This window comes from Peromyscus maniculatus, chromosome 7 (genome assembly GCF_049852395.1).
Source record: "Peromyscus maniculatus bairdii isolate BWxNUB_F1_BW_parent chromosome 7, HU_Pman_BW_mat_3.1, whole genome shotgun sequence".
In the NCBI taxonomy this organism is placed as follows: domain Eukaryota; kingdom Metazoa; phylum Chordata; class Mammalia; order Rodentia; family Cricetidae; genus Peromyscus; species Peromyscus maniculatus.
In genome coordinates, this window is record NC_134858.1 from 64,106,595 (window position 1) to 64,126,728 (window position 20,134).

Sequence of the window (20,134 nt, forward strand, 5' to 3'; positions counted from 1 at the left end):
TTAGACTGTCCTAGAACTCCCACAGGCTGGCCTCAAACTCACAGCAATCTTCCTCCCACATGTAGAATTACAGGCATGACCTACCATACTCAGCTCTCAGACTAGATTATTTCTAAAGCTAAATGGAAGAAGTAGAAATATCCTTAAGCTACAGTTAGAAGTAGATATTGAAGTATCTAAATAATGGCATTTTAAAGCCAAAAATTGGAAAGAAATGCTCAGGACTGAAATGGCAGCTACTAAATCTACATGAAAGCAAAATGTTTGTCATTTCAGTTTGGTTTGGTTTTGAGACAAGTTCTCGTGTAACCAAGGACAGCCTATAACCCAGGCTGATCATAACCAAGGATAATCTTAAACTTCTGATCCTCCTGCCTCTACCTCGTGAGAACTGGGAACACAGGAATAACTACCACACTAAGTGCTGTGCAGTGCTGAGAACAGAACCCAAGGTTTCATGCATGCCAGCGAAGTGCTCTACCAACTGAGCCACATCTCAAGACTCAGAAGGCAAAATATTGTAACTGAAATCTCTGGCAGGAATAAGTAACTACACAGAGAGGTCACTTTCAAAGGTAATTCCATTATCTGTAAATATTTAATTCTTTTTAGGATTTTCTTCCCCCAGGAAAATCTATCTGGGATTTGATTCACGTCAGTAAAGGAAGTAGACAGGGCAGATAACAAGTGAAACAAGACCAGCTCCATGCTGATTATGGTGAAGTAATGAAAACATGCGATCAAGTGCACTACTTTGAAGTGGGTTTAAATCTTACCCTACTCAAAAGATTTTTAAAAAACAATCATTTGCTAAACTTTTGTTTCGAGATTTAAAAGTTTCCTTGTTTCATTTTCCCAAGCAAATATTACTAGTAGGTTATCTTGGTTACCAAACTTTAATTCTGCATAGCAGCATAAAGGGATTCCCCCTAGATTTTCCCTTGCAGTATCAGACAACAAAGTATTCAACCTGAGAGCACTACAAAAAATGGCATGCTATGATTAACAAAAGTATTAAATACACTTTAATATAAAGCTTTCAGGCAATTTTTTAAGCAAGTAGGGTAATGAATAATAAATATGTCACGTACCTTCCACAGTGGACACTTGAACAAGTCAAACAGACCCAGGGGCTTTTGTTGGACCTGCACACTAATAAAAGAAAAATACAACATAGCATTTGGATTGTGTTATTTCCCATTGTTCCCCAATCTCTACTGGTGTCCTGGGATTATAAATCCCTCGGCCTTGCAGGTGTCTTGAGGAATCACACTTTAGGAGTGAGCTTACACAGACAATGGCTACCGAAAACTGGATCAGAAGGAAAAGGCTAGCCCACGATGTTGTGCCTTGGACCTGCCTCAAGTCAAACAGCCTCGCCACAAATGCAACACACATGCACACGTGCCCTTCATTACTTAGTGTCTTTTGCAGTCTCCCAATAGGTTAATAGGCTGGTTTCCCATTAAAAGCATTTGATGCGTTTTTTTCTTCTTTTTAAGTCTCTTTTAATCACATATTTTCCATTTAGGTCATATACAACTATAAATAGCAACTCTTCCTTGATTTAGTTAGAGGTATAACCTTAAGTCACAGTTAACACTAATCTTAGTTTTCTAAAAATATTTTACTGAAAATATGAAAAATTAATGCACATAATTCTTGATGATGGTGTGAGACAATTATTTTCATTTAGTGTTACAGCAGAGCCAGGCAGGAGAAGGTACAGAAACTTTTAAAGTGTGGATTACAATTTTTTGTTGGGCTGTTGTGACTCAGTGATGGACATTTGCCTAACATGTTGGAGTCCTTGTGTTTGATTCCCAGCAACTCATTTCAAAGAAATGTTTTCCATTTCCTCATTCAATTATCTCACTCAAGTCCAATATGTAATCATATAAATTTAATTCTCAGTCATTTTAAAGAATAGAACCTGTCATAACATGGAGGAGGAGGTGGGAATGGAGGGTGGGCTGGGGGTAAGGGGAGGGCGTGGGAGGGGGGAGAATAGGGGAACCCATGGCTGATATGTAGAACTGAATGGTATTGTAAAATAAAAAATATATATCACAAAAAAAAAAAAAAAAAAAAAAGATCTTATGAGCTGGACAGTGGTGGTGCATGCCTTTAATCCCAGCACTTAGAGGCAGAGGCAGGCGGATCTCTGAGTTCAAAGCCAGTCTGGTCCACAGAGCAAGTTCCAGGACAGCCAGGGGCTACACAGAGAAACCCTGTCTCGGAAAACCCAAAAAACAAAAAACAAGAATTCAGAAAGGTGAGAACTGGAAGCCCAGATTCTAGTATTGTCTCTTCCATCATTACTAGCGACGACAAGAGTGAGAATATCATGACTCCTTTCTATGTCTTCATTGTAAAATGGAGAGCAGGTAGTGACTAACATACCCTCTCAAATCTTAACATTTTAAAAGCAGGCTAGAACTAGGGGGAAAGGCACTCACATCACCTCCTCATAAATATAATTCTTCCAATTCTACTTTCTACCTAATTTTCTTAAAAGGCTTAAACAAGTACTGGAGAGATGGCCCAGCAGTAAGTGTACCTGCTGCTCTTGAGGACCCGGTTCCCCCACCCACCCACATGGCAACTCCAGTTCTAGGGGATCCAATACTCTTCTGGCTTCCAAGAGCAACAGGCACACACGGTACATAGCATGCAGGCAAACACACTAAATAAACATAAATAATCCATTTTTCCAATTATTTTATTATTTATTAAAATGATACACATGTATTTTATACAGCTTGAAAACACAAAATTTCATAAAGCAATAGCTGTATTTGTTTCATGGGTTTGCCAACCTTTTTTTAAAAAAGAGAGATTATTGTTAATCTAAGGGAAACAAGAGGCTTAACCAAAGAATAAATATATATGTATATGTATATACATATGTATGTATATATAATATAGTGTCAATTTCTAAGCCTGATGGTCTTCCGAGGTTTTGTCTTTCCCACCTTGTTGTTGTTCCTAGCCACTTTTGCAGTCACATGACCGCGCAAGTGCTGTCAGCAGTCAGGCAAAATGCTTAAGTCACTGCAGGACCTTACGTCCGTCCTAAGTAATCTGTAATCCGTGCCAAGTGTGGTCACATAATTTATGCACACGCGAGCCCACATACACATGCGCAAGGTGACCTGTAAAGACAGGCTCTTCCCGCTCCCTGCTGTCCTTCTTGCCATCGCCACAGGTAGCTCGTACCTTTCTTTTCGGTAGGCCTATCCATCTCCACCCTTTCCCTTCCTAATGAAAATTCTTATAGTGGGTTCCGTTGTCTCTCATGTTTTCTCAAGCCCAGTAAATAACACCAACAAATAAATAACACAACTTCATCACCCCACAGGCAAGCATTCTACCACAGTAGATGCCTATCAGTAACAGCATCTCACTACAGGAGTGCTGTGGACGGAGGTGAGAAGTACTTAAAATCACTATTCAAACTACCACAGACAAACACTGATGCAACAGGGAAACACAGAGCCTTACCCAAACACACAATCTTAAACTGCAACATTCTAAATATTTTAGCAACACAAACAATACCCTTCTTTAACATAAAGTTCATTTATAGTGAGCTAATATTTCTATAGCACCCAGTGTTATTATGATGCCAGGAACTATTATAACTTTTGTGACTATCACCTCATTTAATATTCTACAATCCCAGGAGGTATGAACTATATTCAGAAAAGAGGCATGAGGAAGTTACGTATTTTGCTAATCTGCTGAGACAGTTGGAACTCCTTCATACATTGTCTAAAGGAACAGACTGGTACCAAGCAGTAGGTCTAAAACATGCTACTTTTCCAGGTCTTGCTACTTAGTTAGCCCATGCTGGCCCCAAATTCTCAATCCTCTTGACTCATCCTCCAAAGTACCTGACTTAAGAGGCTTCAGTCACCATAGTAGGAAGGCCATTTTTTGTTTGCTGACCCTTGTTTTGTGTTTGTAGATAGTGTCTCATGGTGCTGTCCAAATTAGTCTGGAACCTCTCCCTAGGCTTTATTCTCCTGCCTCAGCCTCCCGAGTAGCTGGGACTACAGGCATGTATAACATGTGCCAATGCACCACATCATTTGGCTTCACTTCTGTCTTTAAAAGACACCTTAACTATATGCTTCTGTGTCTACAGCTGCAAAAAATTGTTTCAAAGTCTGGACAGATAAACAGTAACTGTTGAAAACAGTTATGTAAGCTGGGTGGTGGTGGCACACCTTTAATCCCAGCACTGGGTGAAGCAGAGGCAGATGGATCTCTGAGCTTGAGGCCAGCCTGGTTTACAGATCACATCCCAGGACAGCCAAAGCTATACATAGAAACCCTGTCTCAAAAAACAAGCCTCTGTTCCCCCAAAGAGAACAGTGTAGGGAATAGAGACATATAAACCTGTTCTCACTTTCAATTACACTGTCTGAAGTGTTACAAAACTACATTACTTTTCTTGTAATAACAAATTTAATGTTCCAAATTTAAAGCTATTGCTACTATAAATTTATACTAGTAGATTTATGATTTTAAAACATTAGTGGTAAATTAAATAAAAACCTGAATATTATAACTATGGATTTGTAAAAATATAATCAAAGCATTTTAATTTAATATTGAAGTATATGCACACATTCCACATAAGATCCAACAGTAAAAGTACTGTCCTCTTAAAATTTAAGGATAAGGTGGCATCATTCATCATAAAGGGTCCATAAATAGAAGTAGAAATATGATGCAGACTAGCCCATTTTCCCTGAAATTAAGAGCAAGGCATGTAATGTCCTATAGCCATCGTGTTTCCAGGTAACAAGACAACATGGAGTTCTTAGACAGAACAAGAGGCAGCCAGGGCCAGAGGGTGAGCCCGGGAAGACTGTAGGGGCTAAGTGGAGATGGAAACAGAGAAGAGCAAGCATGAACACCAAAGCCCAAGCTCGTGCCAGGCAAAGACTCAAGGGCAGATTGCAGAACCAAGAGTTCAGGCCCAGGCCAGGAAGACAGTTAGGAAGCACAGCCCAGTCCTTTCCTTGAAAACTGTTTCCACTCTTCTCTTTTTATCCTTGGCCTTTTCTTCTTCCAGTCTTAAACCATTAGATGAGTAAATCATCCATTAGTAAAGTCAGCTAAGCATTTGTCATAACAGTTTTCCCTTTCTGCTTAATTGCTCTGTGGTTGTTCCCACTAAGCGTTCTCCCTTCTCATTTCCTGATTCTGTGACCGCCCGGGACAGCTGGATATGACAAAGTGATCCCATGCAAATCCAAGTCTTGTGAACTCATTGCTTCTTCCCCTTGCTGTTGTTTGGAATGCTTGCTCAAAGGGAGGTTGGCCACCATGTGAGTGGTCTGACTACTGAAACAGAAGTACTGTAAGCCTAAACTGAAATGATCAGAGGAAATGACATCATGGGGGCACAGAGAAGCAATCATTTACACGGAGACATGTGAGTTAAGATGTCCTAATTACAGATACTCTGCCTGATGAAATCCTAGACAAGTTTTTTTCTGACCCACAAAATTGTAAGCAAAGCACACAGTTATTTAGAATTACTAGGATGCGGTGATAGATAACCACCCAGCACAGAACATACTTCCCATCTGCCAAACGGCTCATCAGCATTCCCAGCACTATTAGTTAAATGAGCAAGGGAGCTTTAAGGAATTCCACCAACAGGAATTGAAGCTGTCCATAGGCATAACAAGGCAGTGAAGATTAAGGCATTGAAGTCTATCTTGAACTAACCTGTTTTACATTGGGAACCTTCCAGTACTGAACATTATTATAGAGACTCAAAAGCTCAAAGTCATGTGTGTTCCCAGCCCTAAAACTGATTAATTCTTTAGTAAGTATAATCACTCCTAATGTTTCCCTATATTACATTAAAAAAAAAAAAGCTCAGCACTATGGAATAATCTTTCTGTACAATGTGAGTATATATTATATATACTCATTGGTTAATGAAGAAGCTGACTGGACAACAGCTGAACAGGATAAGGTTAAGCAGGAGAGCCAGACTGAGAATGCTGGCAGGAGGGCAGGGCCTGAGGAGTAGCAAGCAGAAGAAGAAGGAGAAGCAATGTGGACATGCCATACCGAGAAAAAAGGCACCAAGCCAGGTGGCAGAGGGCAGAGAAGAAATATGGGTTAATTTACAATGTAAGAGCTAAGTAGTAACAAGTCTGAGCTATTGGCCAAGCATTTACAGTTGATATTAAGTTTCTGAGTGGTTATTTGGGTGCCAGCACAGGAAAACTCCACCTACAACTCAGTTAATACGTCAAAATCTTCAAAAGTTCCAAAGCACCCTTCCTCTAAAATAACTCTGTTTTAGGTGAAGATTCTTAAAAGCACTCTAGGCAATTATAGGACTCCTTTTCCTCCTCATGAAAAGTTACAAAGCCTATCCTTCAATCCTTTTGCCTCTCTGGATTATATTATTTAATAACCATTCTGAGAAACCTCAGATTGTACTAACAGTTAAACTTAGAAAACTGAGTAATTTTAAGAGTTGAAGATACTTACACCATCTATTTCTAATTCTGACTTCACCCCAAGAGTTCTGATATTGTCACTTGATTCCCACCACTCTCAACAAAGCCTGACACCAGGTCTCCCCAGTATTGGGAACCCACATCTTAATCAGAACCCCAAGATTTCTGAGGAAGTATTGGATTTTTCTCTTAAAATTCTTACCAGGAAACACAATGATCAGAACTTCTGTTGCATTGTTTGAATTAGGCAAAAGCCTTGATCAGTGAGTGACCCCCCAACCCTAACAAAAGAACCCTTCCATCTTCATACAAAAGTATATGGAACAGAACGGATTGCCTTTGCAGGAATTTAACTATTTCTCTGTAGACTGCAAACAAACAAGCTAGAGTCCTGTATTTAATGATCCAAGCATGGATTTTAAAGCCTACAATCCACCATTTTTTAATCCTGTTACTTTAACCTAACAGTTGGTCCCAGAACCTGCTTCTTCACCACCAGATGGGACATGGCTACCTCACATGGCAATGGTAAGGACTTCATAAAAAATATGAAGCAAGTCGGGGTGGTGGTGGCGAACATCTTTAATCCCAGCACTCGGGAAGCAGAGGTAGGCAGAGCTCTGTGAGTTCAAGGCCAGGCTGGTCTACAAAGTAAGTTCCAGGACAGCTAGAGCTACACAGAAACCCTGTCTCGAAAATTAAAAAAAAAAAGAGAGAGAGAGAGAGAGAGAAAGAGAGAGAGAGAGAGAGAGAGAGAGAGAGAGAGAGAGAGAGAGAGAGAGAGAGAATGCATCTGACATATTTTCAGAGGAATCTCTTAATACACAGCATTAGCCAGCAAGTCTCTCAGATATCTCTATGCCTGACTTAAATTAAATTATATTCAAAGTTACATTAAAGGAAATAAAATCTGACTTTAATAAGTTTATTTCAAAATTATTACAACCATCTTAGTGTTAGAATAATTAAAATCAGACATGCCTAGTATAATATTTAGGAATAAAATACATCTAGAAGCACATCCTGCGAGACAACATAAAGAGGTGCAAACACCTTAGTAAGATGCTAGTCAACTCAAACATTTAAGTACTGGGCTGGAGAGATGGCTCTGCTGGTAAAAGCACTTTGCTGCTCTTGCAGAGGACCAGGTTTGGTTCCCACACCCACATCACCACGTTCATAACCATTCATATTCTCCAGTTCCAAGGAATCCAATACCCTCTTCTGACCTCCATGGGCACCAGACATGCATGTGGTGCACACACATACAGACAAAACATTCATACATATAAATAAACTTAAAAGAAAAAAACTGTAAGAACATTTAAAGGACTGGAGTAAATCAAATACCAAAACCACTGAAATACAGCAAACTCACAGGCATTGGAACCCACACTAGATCGTGGTTCTCCAATCTAATCCACTGAAATGTACCTTGCTATCTATTCTGTTTTTGGTATGGTGTGGTGTGGTGTGGTGTGGTGTGTGTGTGTGTGTGTGTGTGTGTGTGTGTGTGTGTGTGTGTGTGTAGTATGTGGGTGTCTGATTGTTTTTAAAGATCTATTTGTGTGGGTGTGGATGTGTGTGTGTATTCACACATGTGAAGGAGCCCACAGTGGCCAGAAGAGGTTCCATATAGCCTAGAACTGAAGTTACTGAAGTTACAGGCGGTTGTGTATTCCCTAACATTAGTGCCAAGAAGCCATTCCAGTTCTTCGGAAGAGCAGCAAGCACTCCTCAGCATGGAGCCACATTACTAGTCCCTCCAGCTTGTTTTTATAGAGTCTCCACTGAATCTGGAGCTCACCAATCTAGTTAAGGTGGTTGGCCAGTGAGCACCATGGACTTGTTTTGCCTCAGGCCCACCCCAAGCCCCCCAATACTGAGACTACAGATTAGCACTGCCACACCAGACTTTTATGTGGGTGCTGAGGTGCTGAACTCAGCCTCATGATTGTGTGACAGACACCTTACCTACTGGGCCATTTCTCCAGCCTCGTATTCACTGTCAGTACACATTGTCCATATAGCAACAAATGAAAATGTCCAAGTTCAGACAAAAAAATATGATAAAGTAGGTTTTTTTCTTCTTGTTTGAGACAGTCTTCCAGCGGGCCTCTTAACTCAGTCCTCTTCATCAGCCTCCATAAGTGCTGAAACTGGAAGCATGTGTTACCATACTTCTTAACTTCTTAATATGATCTGTCCTGTATTTCAACACTATTAAGGGCTACAGGTCAAGTCATTTCCAAATGTTTTTAATTTCTAACTTTATTTTAGCAGAGAAGTGAGTGAGAGTGATTTCAAGGCACACAGAGTTAAGACATGGTTAACTTCCCTGGGCTGGCAGGCTTTAACTTCTACCCTAGATAGTTCACTTCTTCCAGCCACCTTATCATCTGAGTCTCCTTCCAGCCTTTCCATGTCAGGGCATTCACAGGAAATTGTTAAGACTGTATGGCTCATACACAGAAACTGGAGATTTCTTAGAGGCCAAGGTGATCTGGTGTGGGAGCGCCAGTCAGCCAAGGCTGAGACCCTTACCTCAGCATATATGTAACCCACTCAGGTCAGCTGTGGTGAGGAGCTATGCTACCAGTCTTTCACATGGGCACTAGCAAAGCAGCAGGCTTCCCTTGTATTTCACCATGTATGAGTCAGAACAAAATTAGAAGTCACCAATCACCTCAGAGGACTGGGTGAAATCTTTTTTTCTAGCCTATGCAGAACTGTCTTGTCCTACAGCCTCTCTGTAATCCTGAAGAAGCACCAGGTTAACAGTCAATACAGAGCAACCTAAAGAAAATTAAAAGAAAAAAGTCTCAGAAAGAGCCGGCTCTCAGTGGTCTGGGGGCAACAGCACTGATAAAAATGTGCATTAACAACAGCCCACTGCTCAATATGAACCTTGACCCAAACTATATGAGTAGTTATTTCCTGACTAAGAAAGATCCCAAGGCAACTTCCAACTGATTTCAAGGTTTTCCAGTCAGAAAAATAATTTCAGTGAAGTATTTCACTTCAACAGCCTTCACTATTTTAGTAAAACCACAGGATCTGGGAATAACAATGCAGGCAAACATCCATATATTATTATAAAATCACTTACACATTACTGTTCACATAATCAAAATGTTAAATGTTTATTCATCCTCCAAGGAGCCCAATAATAGTAATTTATTATTATTATTATTATTATTATTATTATTATTATTATTATTAACCTATGTGTACAAAGCTGTTAGTTACAGCATCATTGTTAACTGCAAAATACTCTAAACAACCTACATTCTCACACATGGAAGACGAATTGCATTTCACTGTGACACACCCACAAATGAATACACTAGAAAACAATAAATCAATAGACAGGTAGATGGATAGATGGATGGATAAATGAGAGAAGAATGGAGAGGGGAGAAAAAGGTAGGGAATGAGGCCCAGGAAATGGCTCAGTCCATAAAGTGCTTTCTTTGAAAGCATGAGGATTTGAGTTTTAGTTCCAGAACCCACATTTTAAAAAGCTGAGCATGGCCAAGTGGTGATGGCACACGCCTTTAATCCCAGCACTGGGAAGGCAGAGACAGGTGGATCTCTATGAGTTCAAGACCAGCCTGGTCTACAGAGCGAGTTCCAGAACAGCCAGGACTACACAGAGAAATCCTGTCTCCAAAAAAAAAAGAAGGAAGAGGAGGTGGAGAGGGAGGGGAGAAGGAAGAGGATTTTACCTGTAATCTCAGCACTGGGGAGATGGAAGCAGGTACAGGAGGGTCCCTGGAGCTCACTGGCCAGCCAGTTCAATCAAATCACTGAGCTCCACGTTCAATGAAAGATCATGTCTCAAAAAATAAGGTGGTGGGCTGCCAAAGTTGTTGAGCAGGTAAAAGCACTTGCTTGGCAAACCTGTGAACTAAGTTCAACCCCTGGAACCCACAGTGGAAGGAGAAAACTGACCCCCAAAAGTTATTCTGTGGCCTATACAAACAATAATATAAATTAATTACTTAAAAACTAAGGTAGGAGGTGTTAGAGGAAAACACCTGACACTTGACCTCTGGCCTCCACATATATACATGCATACCACACAAAGAAAACCAAAGAAAAAAACTACTCCTACAAACATGGAGTGATATACAAAATACAATGTTAAATTACAAAAAGCAAAGAACAGAAAGCATACATAGTTTGCTGGCTCTTGTGGGAGAAGGTAAGAATTCCTATGTACCTGCATATTTGATTTAAAAAAAACAACAGAAAGGATAAATTAAAAATTAAACTGGTACCCAGAAAGTAAGGGAGAGTGGGTGGGAGGGATTGTGTAGTGACAATTCTTAGAATACCTTTTTATGAAATTTTAACCTTTGAAACAATGATAATGGTCTATTTACTTAAAGTTTGGCCTAATGAAAATCAAATACACAGAAATGAGTGAAGCTGTATTTCAAATAGGTGTATGGAAGGGGAGGGATGACTAGTTCTAATTTTGAACATACTGCTTTATATATTGTTCATGTACAGACAAAACCAAGTGTGCAACTGCTGAACTCTAATTACCTGAGTACCTTTTGCAATAGTATGGGCTAGCAATTCTGGAACTTACTTTCTCTGATTATAAAATTAAGCAAGTGAGTAGACATGCTACAGGTGATGGGAGCCAGCCTCTCCACATTGGGCATATCCAGCAAATATGGAAGAGACAGGGGTCAGTCAGCTCATGGTTGTTGAAAAGATCACGGCTGTCAAGGGGAACTCATGGTCAGACAAACAAAAACATGCACACCAACAGTGGCAGATATACCTATTCACTCATGGGTCTTATTAGATCTTTCTGCTGGGATCTCTTAGCTTACAACATTATTCCCAACAAAAACAAATGAGGGCTACTTGGAGAAATGACTGATCCCAAGGCGGGGTTAGGCTGGGTACAAGTTGTGCAAGGAGCACCTTGTAATGTCAAAAAGAAAAGCCCCCAAAGGCCCAAAGGAAAGATGAGAGAGAGAGAGAGAGAGAGAGAGAGAGAGAGAGAGAGAGAGAGAGAGAGAGAGAGAGAGAGAGAGAGAGCGCGAGCGCGAGCGCGAGCTGGGCAGTAGTGGTGCACATCTTTAATCCCAGCACTTGGGAGACAGAGGCAGGAGGATCTCTGTGAGTTTGAGGCCAGCCTAGTCTACAGAGTGAGTTCCAAGACAGCCAGGGATACACAGAGAGACCCTGTCTCAAAAACCAAAAAAAACAAACGACTAAAAGGGTGCCAAACTAAAAGTAGCAGACCAACCTCTTGCCTTCTCCCCTAAAATCCTCCTCAACTGAAAACAAACACAACCTTCAGGATAAAGAGAATTTGTGAGGCCACCAAAGTAGACAAAAGAGTCTGTAAGTCAAGAAGAAATCTGAAGAGCAGGAAGATCCTACTAATCGCAAGGAGGCTGCTAAAGCTTTGTGCCAAGAGAGTGCAGATGGGAACAGGCTCAGCACACTGGGTTTACTTGGACAGAGAGGGCAAGGTTAGGGCTAAAAACAAGGAGTCCGCGGATGGTAAGAACAGCTGAGTCAGCAGAGACACCCTGTATGCCAAAGTCGAAACACGAGAAGAATGGTCCTCTATACAGAATGAATCCCAAGTGTCTGCTTGTAGTAAAGAAGGTGGCTTGCTTCTTGCCTCTCAGGGAAGCTCATGTCGATGGCCCCATCCATTGTCAGAGCTGTGCTACTCTTACACAAAAAGACGAGAGTAAAACATATCTTTAAAGAAAACCTCCAGTCCAAAAAAAGAATCATGTTATGATTCACAGAGTGTGACGTGTATATAAAAGGCATGTGTCACAGTTCAGGTGTGAGGGTCAGAGAAAAACTCTTAGAGGTTGTTCTGTAGGTTCCAAGGATCATACTCAGGTCATCAGGCTTGCACAGCCAGCTGCTTTTAACTACTGAGCCATCTCACTGGCCATCATTTTCAAAAAGAAAAAGAAGGATGGAGCTGGAGAGATGGCTCCGTGGGTAAGAACAGCTGTTGTTCTTACGGAGGCCTGTGTTCATTTCCCAGCACCCACAGAGCAGCTCTTAACTGTCTAGAACTCCAGGTATATCTAGGGTACCTGATGCCCTTTTCCGACACCCAAGGGCACCAGGCACACTGCATACTAAGTACAAGCTGAAAGCAGGGTGTCTAGTATGCACAAGTTTGATCTCCAACACCAGGGGAAAAAAAAAAAAGGGAACTCCCCAAAATAAAACCATTTAGGGAACAGAGAAAAACATCAAAACAAACTAAGCCCTAGAAGGATAAAGACACTATAAAATGGAAACAGGATTTTGTAAAAGGAATGGTCAGAGATTAAGAACGGGCTCTTGAAAATTAAAAAATATAATCAAAACTCAACAGAAACAGAAGAAAAATTCAGATATTAGACCCAAAAAGCAAAAAACAACCAAACCATACTCAAAAAAAAAAAAAAAAAAAAAAGGACAAGAGAAAATTAGAAACGCTATCTAATTTACCTAACATTCAGTTAACAGGATTCCAAAAAGAAAAAAAGAACAGGACTAAGTTTCAGTAAAGAAATAGATCACATTTCACTTACACACACACACACACACACACACACACACACACACACTTTTAACTTAAGAGTGTGAGTTTTAAGGTGGTTCAGAGGGCGAAAGCACTTGCTGCACAAGCCTGGCAACCTGAGTTCCACCCCTGAAACCTACATAAATGTGGAAGAGTAAACAGACCCCACAAAGGTGTCCTCTGACCTACACACACACACAGGCACCTCCCACATATCACATGCACACATAGTAATAACAAAAGTTTTTAAAGTCTCTTCAGCATTTATCAGAAATCAAAGAAAAGCATGCATCTGAAGACATAGCATTTTGAACTTTCACAACACCTAGGCAAAAAAACAAAAGGATGTCTATGAAAGAGGTAACTAGAAAGGTATCTGATGTCCAACAGCAGCACAGTGAACTTATAGAAACAATGCCTTTCAGCTGGGAGATTTCTTCTCTAATAATCCACATTCAGCAAAGCTTTCACTTTAAAATAGGGCGAAAATGCCAGACTTGCAAATGGTCAAAAATTACCCTTTCATGGCAAGGAACCTAAGTAATATACTGCACAAAAAAAAAAAAAAAAAAAGTGGCATAAACCATGAAAGAAAAAAGCTGTGGCATCTTGGCAATGGGAGACCTAACATAAGAGAACAAAGGCAACCACAGCAAAGCTGCCCAGTGAGCCTAGAATTCAATTATCCCCAATGGGAGCACAGGACAGGGTTCTAGATAGGTCTCAAGAAAAGGGAGATTATCTAGCCTGCTACAGAGGCAGGAACACAGTATCATCTACCACCCTTGGCTGAGTTATAAGAACATTTGAGAGAAATTGTGTCTAAAGTTAAACAATTTTAAAACAGACAATAACTAAAGAAAAATAAAGTGTTGAAAAAGAAAGAAAAATTAGTCACTACATTAACCAAAATTTGTTATCATGTTAAGAAGTGAAGATAGGCAACAGCAGAGTAAACACTAACAGTACTCATTTACTACAGACAGTGGGCTAGGATAACTAACTGTGTGTTCCCTCCCACAGGACAACTTGGGCGACTTGGAGAGAACATACACACTAAGCAGAGCTGGAAGATGGCTGCAGACAGCAGGCCTTTCCTAGTCAAAGCCCTTCGGTTTTATTAATCAACAACTACATACATGTATGTGCATTATTTTTCTGAAAAATGAATTAACTTTTAAGGGTATAAGAGTCATATCAATTCATGAACTTGCCCAAATCATATTTTAATTTAAAAAAAAAATTGTCAGGACAGGGTAGAATGCTTGCCCAGTGTGTACAAGAGCCTGGGTCAGATCCCAAGCACTGTAAGGAGGGGATGTGGGGGAAGGCTTAAATCTATTACAAAGCATAAAATTTCAAATAACAGTTTACTACTTGGGACCAAGTCACCTACTCAATTCCTATTACTTTTGTGCTAATTTGTCCTTCTCTACTATATATAGCAAATACAATTTCAAAACTGGCCAGTATTTGTCATCTATATGCTAACAAACCCAGATGCCTACAGAGCTAGGAAAGAGAGGGCATCTGGTCCTGCTGACTTCTACATCGAGGCAAACTGATCCAGAAGGCCCATTGCCAAATGGCTCAAGTATTTTACTCTATTTTTTAAAAAGGACTTCTGAAATCAGTTTTCAACATCATACAGAACAAAACAGTATGTATGAAACCACATTCTCAAAACTGTAACATGTTAAATCTGTTATCATTCCTTCTATAATAAATTCAGACCTGTTCGGACCTATAAGCACATCTATAAGGTTGTGTCTACTCTGCTAGGCTTCAGCTTAAATCCTGCACTATGTCTCTACCTAAGTGGGAACCAGTAATGGGAGAGTGGGGGTTGAAACCATTAAAGCCACAGCAGATTACTAAATCAGAGTCTGGATGGGACACTTTTGTGTCTGGAAAACCAGACACAAATAGCTACATAAAAATTACTAAGAGTTTAATACTGTTTCAAAAATAACTTCCCATTAGAAACTGATTATATAGAAAGAAAGAAAACAAAAGCCATGAATCACTTAAGAAAAATCTAACATAAATATGTATTTCCATGGATTTAATATAGCAAGATCTGATGTAAAAATTCTATGCCTCTAACATCAATCTAAGCAAGAAAATACACAGTAAAATAGTAACAACACTTTTTAAAAAATGAATCAAGTCAGTGTTAAGCACTGTACAATTATTATTTCAAAACAACAGAAAATACACAGATTGTAAGAAAAAATCTTATATATTAAGGAAGCACTCCCTCCTATAAGTATACAAAATAATTATGGTATTTACAGACCTCATTTTAAAAATATTACTTTTTATGTGTACGTGTTTTGCCTGCATGTATGTCTGTGCACCACATGCATGAAGTGTGCTCAGAGACCAGAAAGTATTGGATCCCTTGGAATTGTATGATGGTTGTGAGCCACATATGGGTTTTAGGAATGGAACTTAGTCCTCTGGAAGAACAGCAAGTGCTCTCAGCCTCTGACCCATCTATCTAGCCCCTGAGATTTACAGACCTCTTAGTATCAGACTTTCTTCAGAGAACATGTTTAACATTTGCATTTTATATTTCTTTCTAGTTTCTTTTGGTTTTGTAATAAAGGTTATTGCTAAAGCACAAAGTGGGAAATTTTCCCATACTTACATTTACTGCTAGGCTAGGAAATTTTATTCTTTTTAGAACTAATGGGACCATTTATAAAGAAATAGAAAAAAATACCAACTGGACATATACTTATTTAAATGATCCCGAATGAAATTCACAATATTCCAATTTATGTAAAGATTTGTGTTTTTAATTATGTGCATGTGTCTATGCCCTTGGGAAGTCAGATGTCCTCAGAGTCCAGAAGAGGGCATCAGATCCCTGGAGCTGGAGTTGCAGGCTGTTTGAGTCCTGTAGTGTGGTCTGAGAACAGATTGGTCCTTTGAGCCACCTCTCCAGTCCCCCAACATGCTGGGATTAACCACAGCCCAGCCAAAAGTTGGATTTTTTTTCTATAACGATAGATACAATTTCAAATCTGACCATCTCCCAAATATATATACCTATTAAATACTTTTAAGACCCAAAAAACTATTTTTAAATGAGGCTCTAAAACAAACAAAAATACTAAAAAATCAATAAATGAAAACCATGAATTTAAGCCCTTAGGACTAACTTCTCATAACAAATATCGAACTTGGGTAGCTACTGTACACACATCAGGTGAGGCTTGATCTGTTAGTTATATTACAATTTCCTTTTTAAAAAAATATTGAGGGGTTGAGGATTTAGCTCAGTGTTAGAGCGCTTGCCTAGCAAGCACAAGGCCCTGGGTTCGGTCCTGAGCTCTGAAAAAAATTAATAAAATAAAATAAAATAAATACTGATGTAGCTCACTGTTAGCAGCCAGAATAACCCACACGAAGACTTAATTTGAATTAAATCAAATTTCAACTAAATTGAAATTTTACTACCTCAAAGTAAAACTTAAAATTCTTTTATCAACAATAATGTTGATCTATGGTCTCCACATAATACAGTTTTTTTTAATCTATTTTCATTTCATGTGTATAGGTGTTTTGCCTATCTGTATGTCTGTGCATCATGTGCATGCCTGGGGCCTGGGGAGGTCAGAAAAGGGGTCCCATTCCCTGGAAGGAGTTAACAGACAGCTGTGAGCTGCCATGTGGGCGCTGGAATCAAACCCAGATCCCCTGGAAGAGCAGCCAGTACTCTCAACCACAGAGCCATCTCTCCAGCTTCCTATATAGTTCTTTTTGCCGGAACTGAGGACCGAACCCAGGGCCTTAGCAAGCGCTCTACCACTGAGCTAAATCCCCAACCCCCCTATATAATTCTTTTATAAACACCTAGTATATTAAAACATTTTTGTAACATGTCTATGACTACATGAAACATTTCATCATAGAAATTTGTTTCCTAGAAAATTTACTTTGCTCTTCAAAATTTATCAAAGTATTAAAATTCCATCCAGGGATGATGGCTCACACCTATAATTCTAGCAACTTGGGAGGCTGAGGTAGGAGAACCGTCACAGATGAAGGTCAGACTGAGATTTTATCTCAAAAATCAGTAAAGAAGTCACAAAGAAATCTTCAGGTTAGTCATCAAGAACAAAGACTATATAAAGCTCACCAGTGTGCTATCCTACAACTAGCTCTATTAGGTCTACAGGAATACAGCAGCCTCCTCTTGAGGATTAGACAATAAGAACATTCCCAAGTCAGTCTGGAGGGCAGGTCAAAGATAAACAGGGAAGCAGATTTCTACTGAGAAGGCTATCTTCAACCCAGCTGCAACAAAGAAAAAACAAGATACAGTATCTACTCAAGAATGGAAACCACATCACTGACGGAGCTACTCAGTCCTAAAGTAGATAAAATCCAGTTGGCTATACTATCCTTTTACAAGATATGCACTGGTTTATCTTAAAAAGAAACACCCAAGTCCCTTCTCAATGAACCTTATAAAATAAGTTAGCTACAATTTATTGTGAAGTATCCAGCTAACACAACCACTTAGGACAAGAGCAAATTCAATTTTGTAATGTCCACCCACATTAAATTTCAACAGTAGTTTTCAAAATCTGAAACTGCTCTCCTGAGCTTACCTGGGTTTTATGCATCTGTAAACACACGCACGCACGCGCACACACACACACACACACAGAGACAGAGAGACAGAGAGAGAGATCTCAGTATATCTCACATGAGAGAAATCTGTCTTAAGACCTGCAATCTAAAGACTGTAATTAACTTTTATAGGAAATACACCTGGAAAATCTTAAACTATAACTAAATGTATAATCAACAGGTTGCCTATAATCAGATTTGTGATAACCTCTGAATTCCCAGAGGCAAAAGCAAAATTCCATAGCTTCAGACATCTCTCCCTGCTCTAAAGGGCACAACCCCTCCCCCTCCCCCAAACCTCCTGTACTAGAAATAAAATGAAACCAGCCAGAGGAAGGGGACTGAACTGAAACACATTTTTTTAAACACCCAGAAGCTTACTATAATTTTTTATGCACCTATATTGAGGGGGCTGTTATGTCTGCGTGGTGAATTTCAGCCCACAAAAAAAAAAAAAAAAAAAGAGCTGAGCATAGTGAGGCTGATTTTTGAGGCCATTTTCTCCCCATTTATACAGCCAATTCTTCCTGCCTATTTGCTAGCACTTTAATCAATTAGTTGGATCATGGAAGTCAAATAGCCAATTTTTAAAATGAGTGATTTTTAAGATGTGGAATTTAAAACATTCTCATATCAAAAACCTTCCAAGCATGTTTCCAAGCCTTTTAAGTCCCTTAAGTTACTAAGCATTAAGTTTCTAAATGACAAAATAAAGACCTCACTCTCACAAGGACAAGTTAAAAGTCTGGTGGTTGAGTTTAAGCTTTGAGCTATCTTTAATACCCCAGAGCATCTTAAGCAACTCCTAACCTTTGTCTCAGTTTCACAATCTATAAATCAGGAAAAACTACAAGGATGAGTAGTTAATTAAATTAGTCAGGATTAAATGCTAGCAAGCTGCTTTGAAGTTACTTTATGTTATTCTCAGTTCTCCTCCTACTCAGTAAAACTAATAGATGAGAAAACATCTGGAATTACTATAGATAATAACATCTACAGACTCATAGTAGTTAAAAAGATGGTTTATATTTACAAGTTTCTAAGCCAAAGTTCATTCAACAATTGCCATAGATTTCAGGAGAAGACTGCAATGAACAGCTTTTTGGTCAATACCTTTTGAGCCCCAATGGTATCTATTCTTACCTACATTCCCAAAACATACTGTTACATAAAAATCTCAGAGCATCTTGAGAGGTCTTGGCACAAGACAAATCCAGGTAAGATGAGCAAGCTGTTACCGTGGTTGATACTATTCTCAGCATTCTCAACTGTCAATCACAGTAAGATCCATCCCAAGCATACCCTCCCAGTACCAGCCCCCACTGAGACTCTGTCAAAGCACTTCCTCCTCAGCCATCTGTCCAGGAAAGTGCTATGAAAACACCTCCAGCATTTGCTCTCCTATCTGAAAAGGATATGAATAAACCAAACACTGACAGACTGTACAGCACATATTCTCTGCTGCAAAGCTGCCTACTAAATCCCTTCTCAAGCCCAGGCTGAACAAAAACATTTATAGAAGTTTGAAACTACAGTTTAATCAAAGACTGTTTTTTTTTCCCCCAACGGAAATATATATTGAACAAGAAGGAAGACCTCAAAAAGGAAAAAAAAAAATACATTAAGGAAAAATCCACATGTAAATGATTCCCTGATAGAAGAGGACTCAAATTTTAAAATAGGAATTTAAATTCCTCACTTAGCTATTAACTACTCATTTTTTGCTCCAAATACTATAAAGTTGTTAGCGTCTCTAAATCTAGTTTGAAAGAGCACAAACAAATCTTCATATTCCAGTACAGCAGAAAACTCCATAAATTCCAATGAGAAGGCCTACAATCAGTTCAGCCGGTAAAGACACATGCTACCAAGCCTGATGACCTTAGATCATTGCGGAGAGGAACAACTCTTGAAAGTTATCTTCTAATCTCCAGTGCATCAAACACACACACACACACACACACACACACACACACACACACACGCACACGCACACGCACACGCACATAAATAAATTTCAATGAGGAAAAAGTATAATGTTATAAAATCTTACTGTTAATGGTATCAATGTAAAGAATTATAATTATCTTAAGGGTAAATGAATTCCAGAAAAACAAAAAGTTCTAATTCCCCCCTCAGCCCATCCTTTCCCTCTGCTTAGGCCATGCAGAATGTTCTTTATACACTCAGTATAGTGCTTAGATATACCCTCTGATCACAACAGAAACAGGCCTGGCTCATACCCTTCAGCTTCAGCCTGGTCAAACACACGGAGCACATGGTCAGGTCCCTGGTCAAACACACGGAGCACATGGTCAGGTCCAGGGCTTTCACATCTACATCAATCACTTAGAGGTTGTGGGGACAGGCTGGGGCTGCTTAAGATTCTGGGGTTAGAGTGGGGAAGAACACTGCCAACATG

General features: G+C 39.5%; 1 protein-coding gene across 2 annotated transcripts in view; it reads right to left on the reverse strand.

Annotated features, from left to right (window-relative positions):
- The window catches only part of Usp3 (ubiquitin specific peptidase 3), a 74,743-nt gene that overhangs the window by 48,327 nt on the left and 6,282 nt on the right, over positions 1–20,134 (reverse strand). For both annotated transcript variants that reach the window (XM_006979311.4, XM_076576566.1), the window contains exon 2: positions 1,092–1,152. In XM_006979311.4, the coding sequence (XP_006979373.1) occupies positions 1,092–1,152 (61 nt within the window). The remainder of the gene's footprint in view (positions 1–1,091; positions 1,153–20,134) is intronic.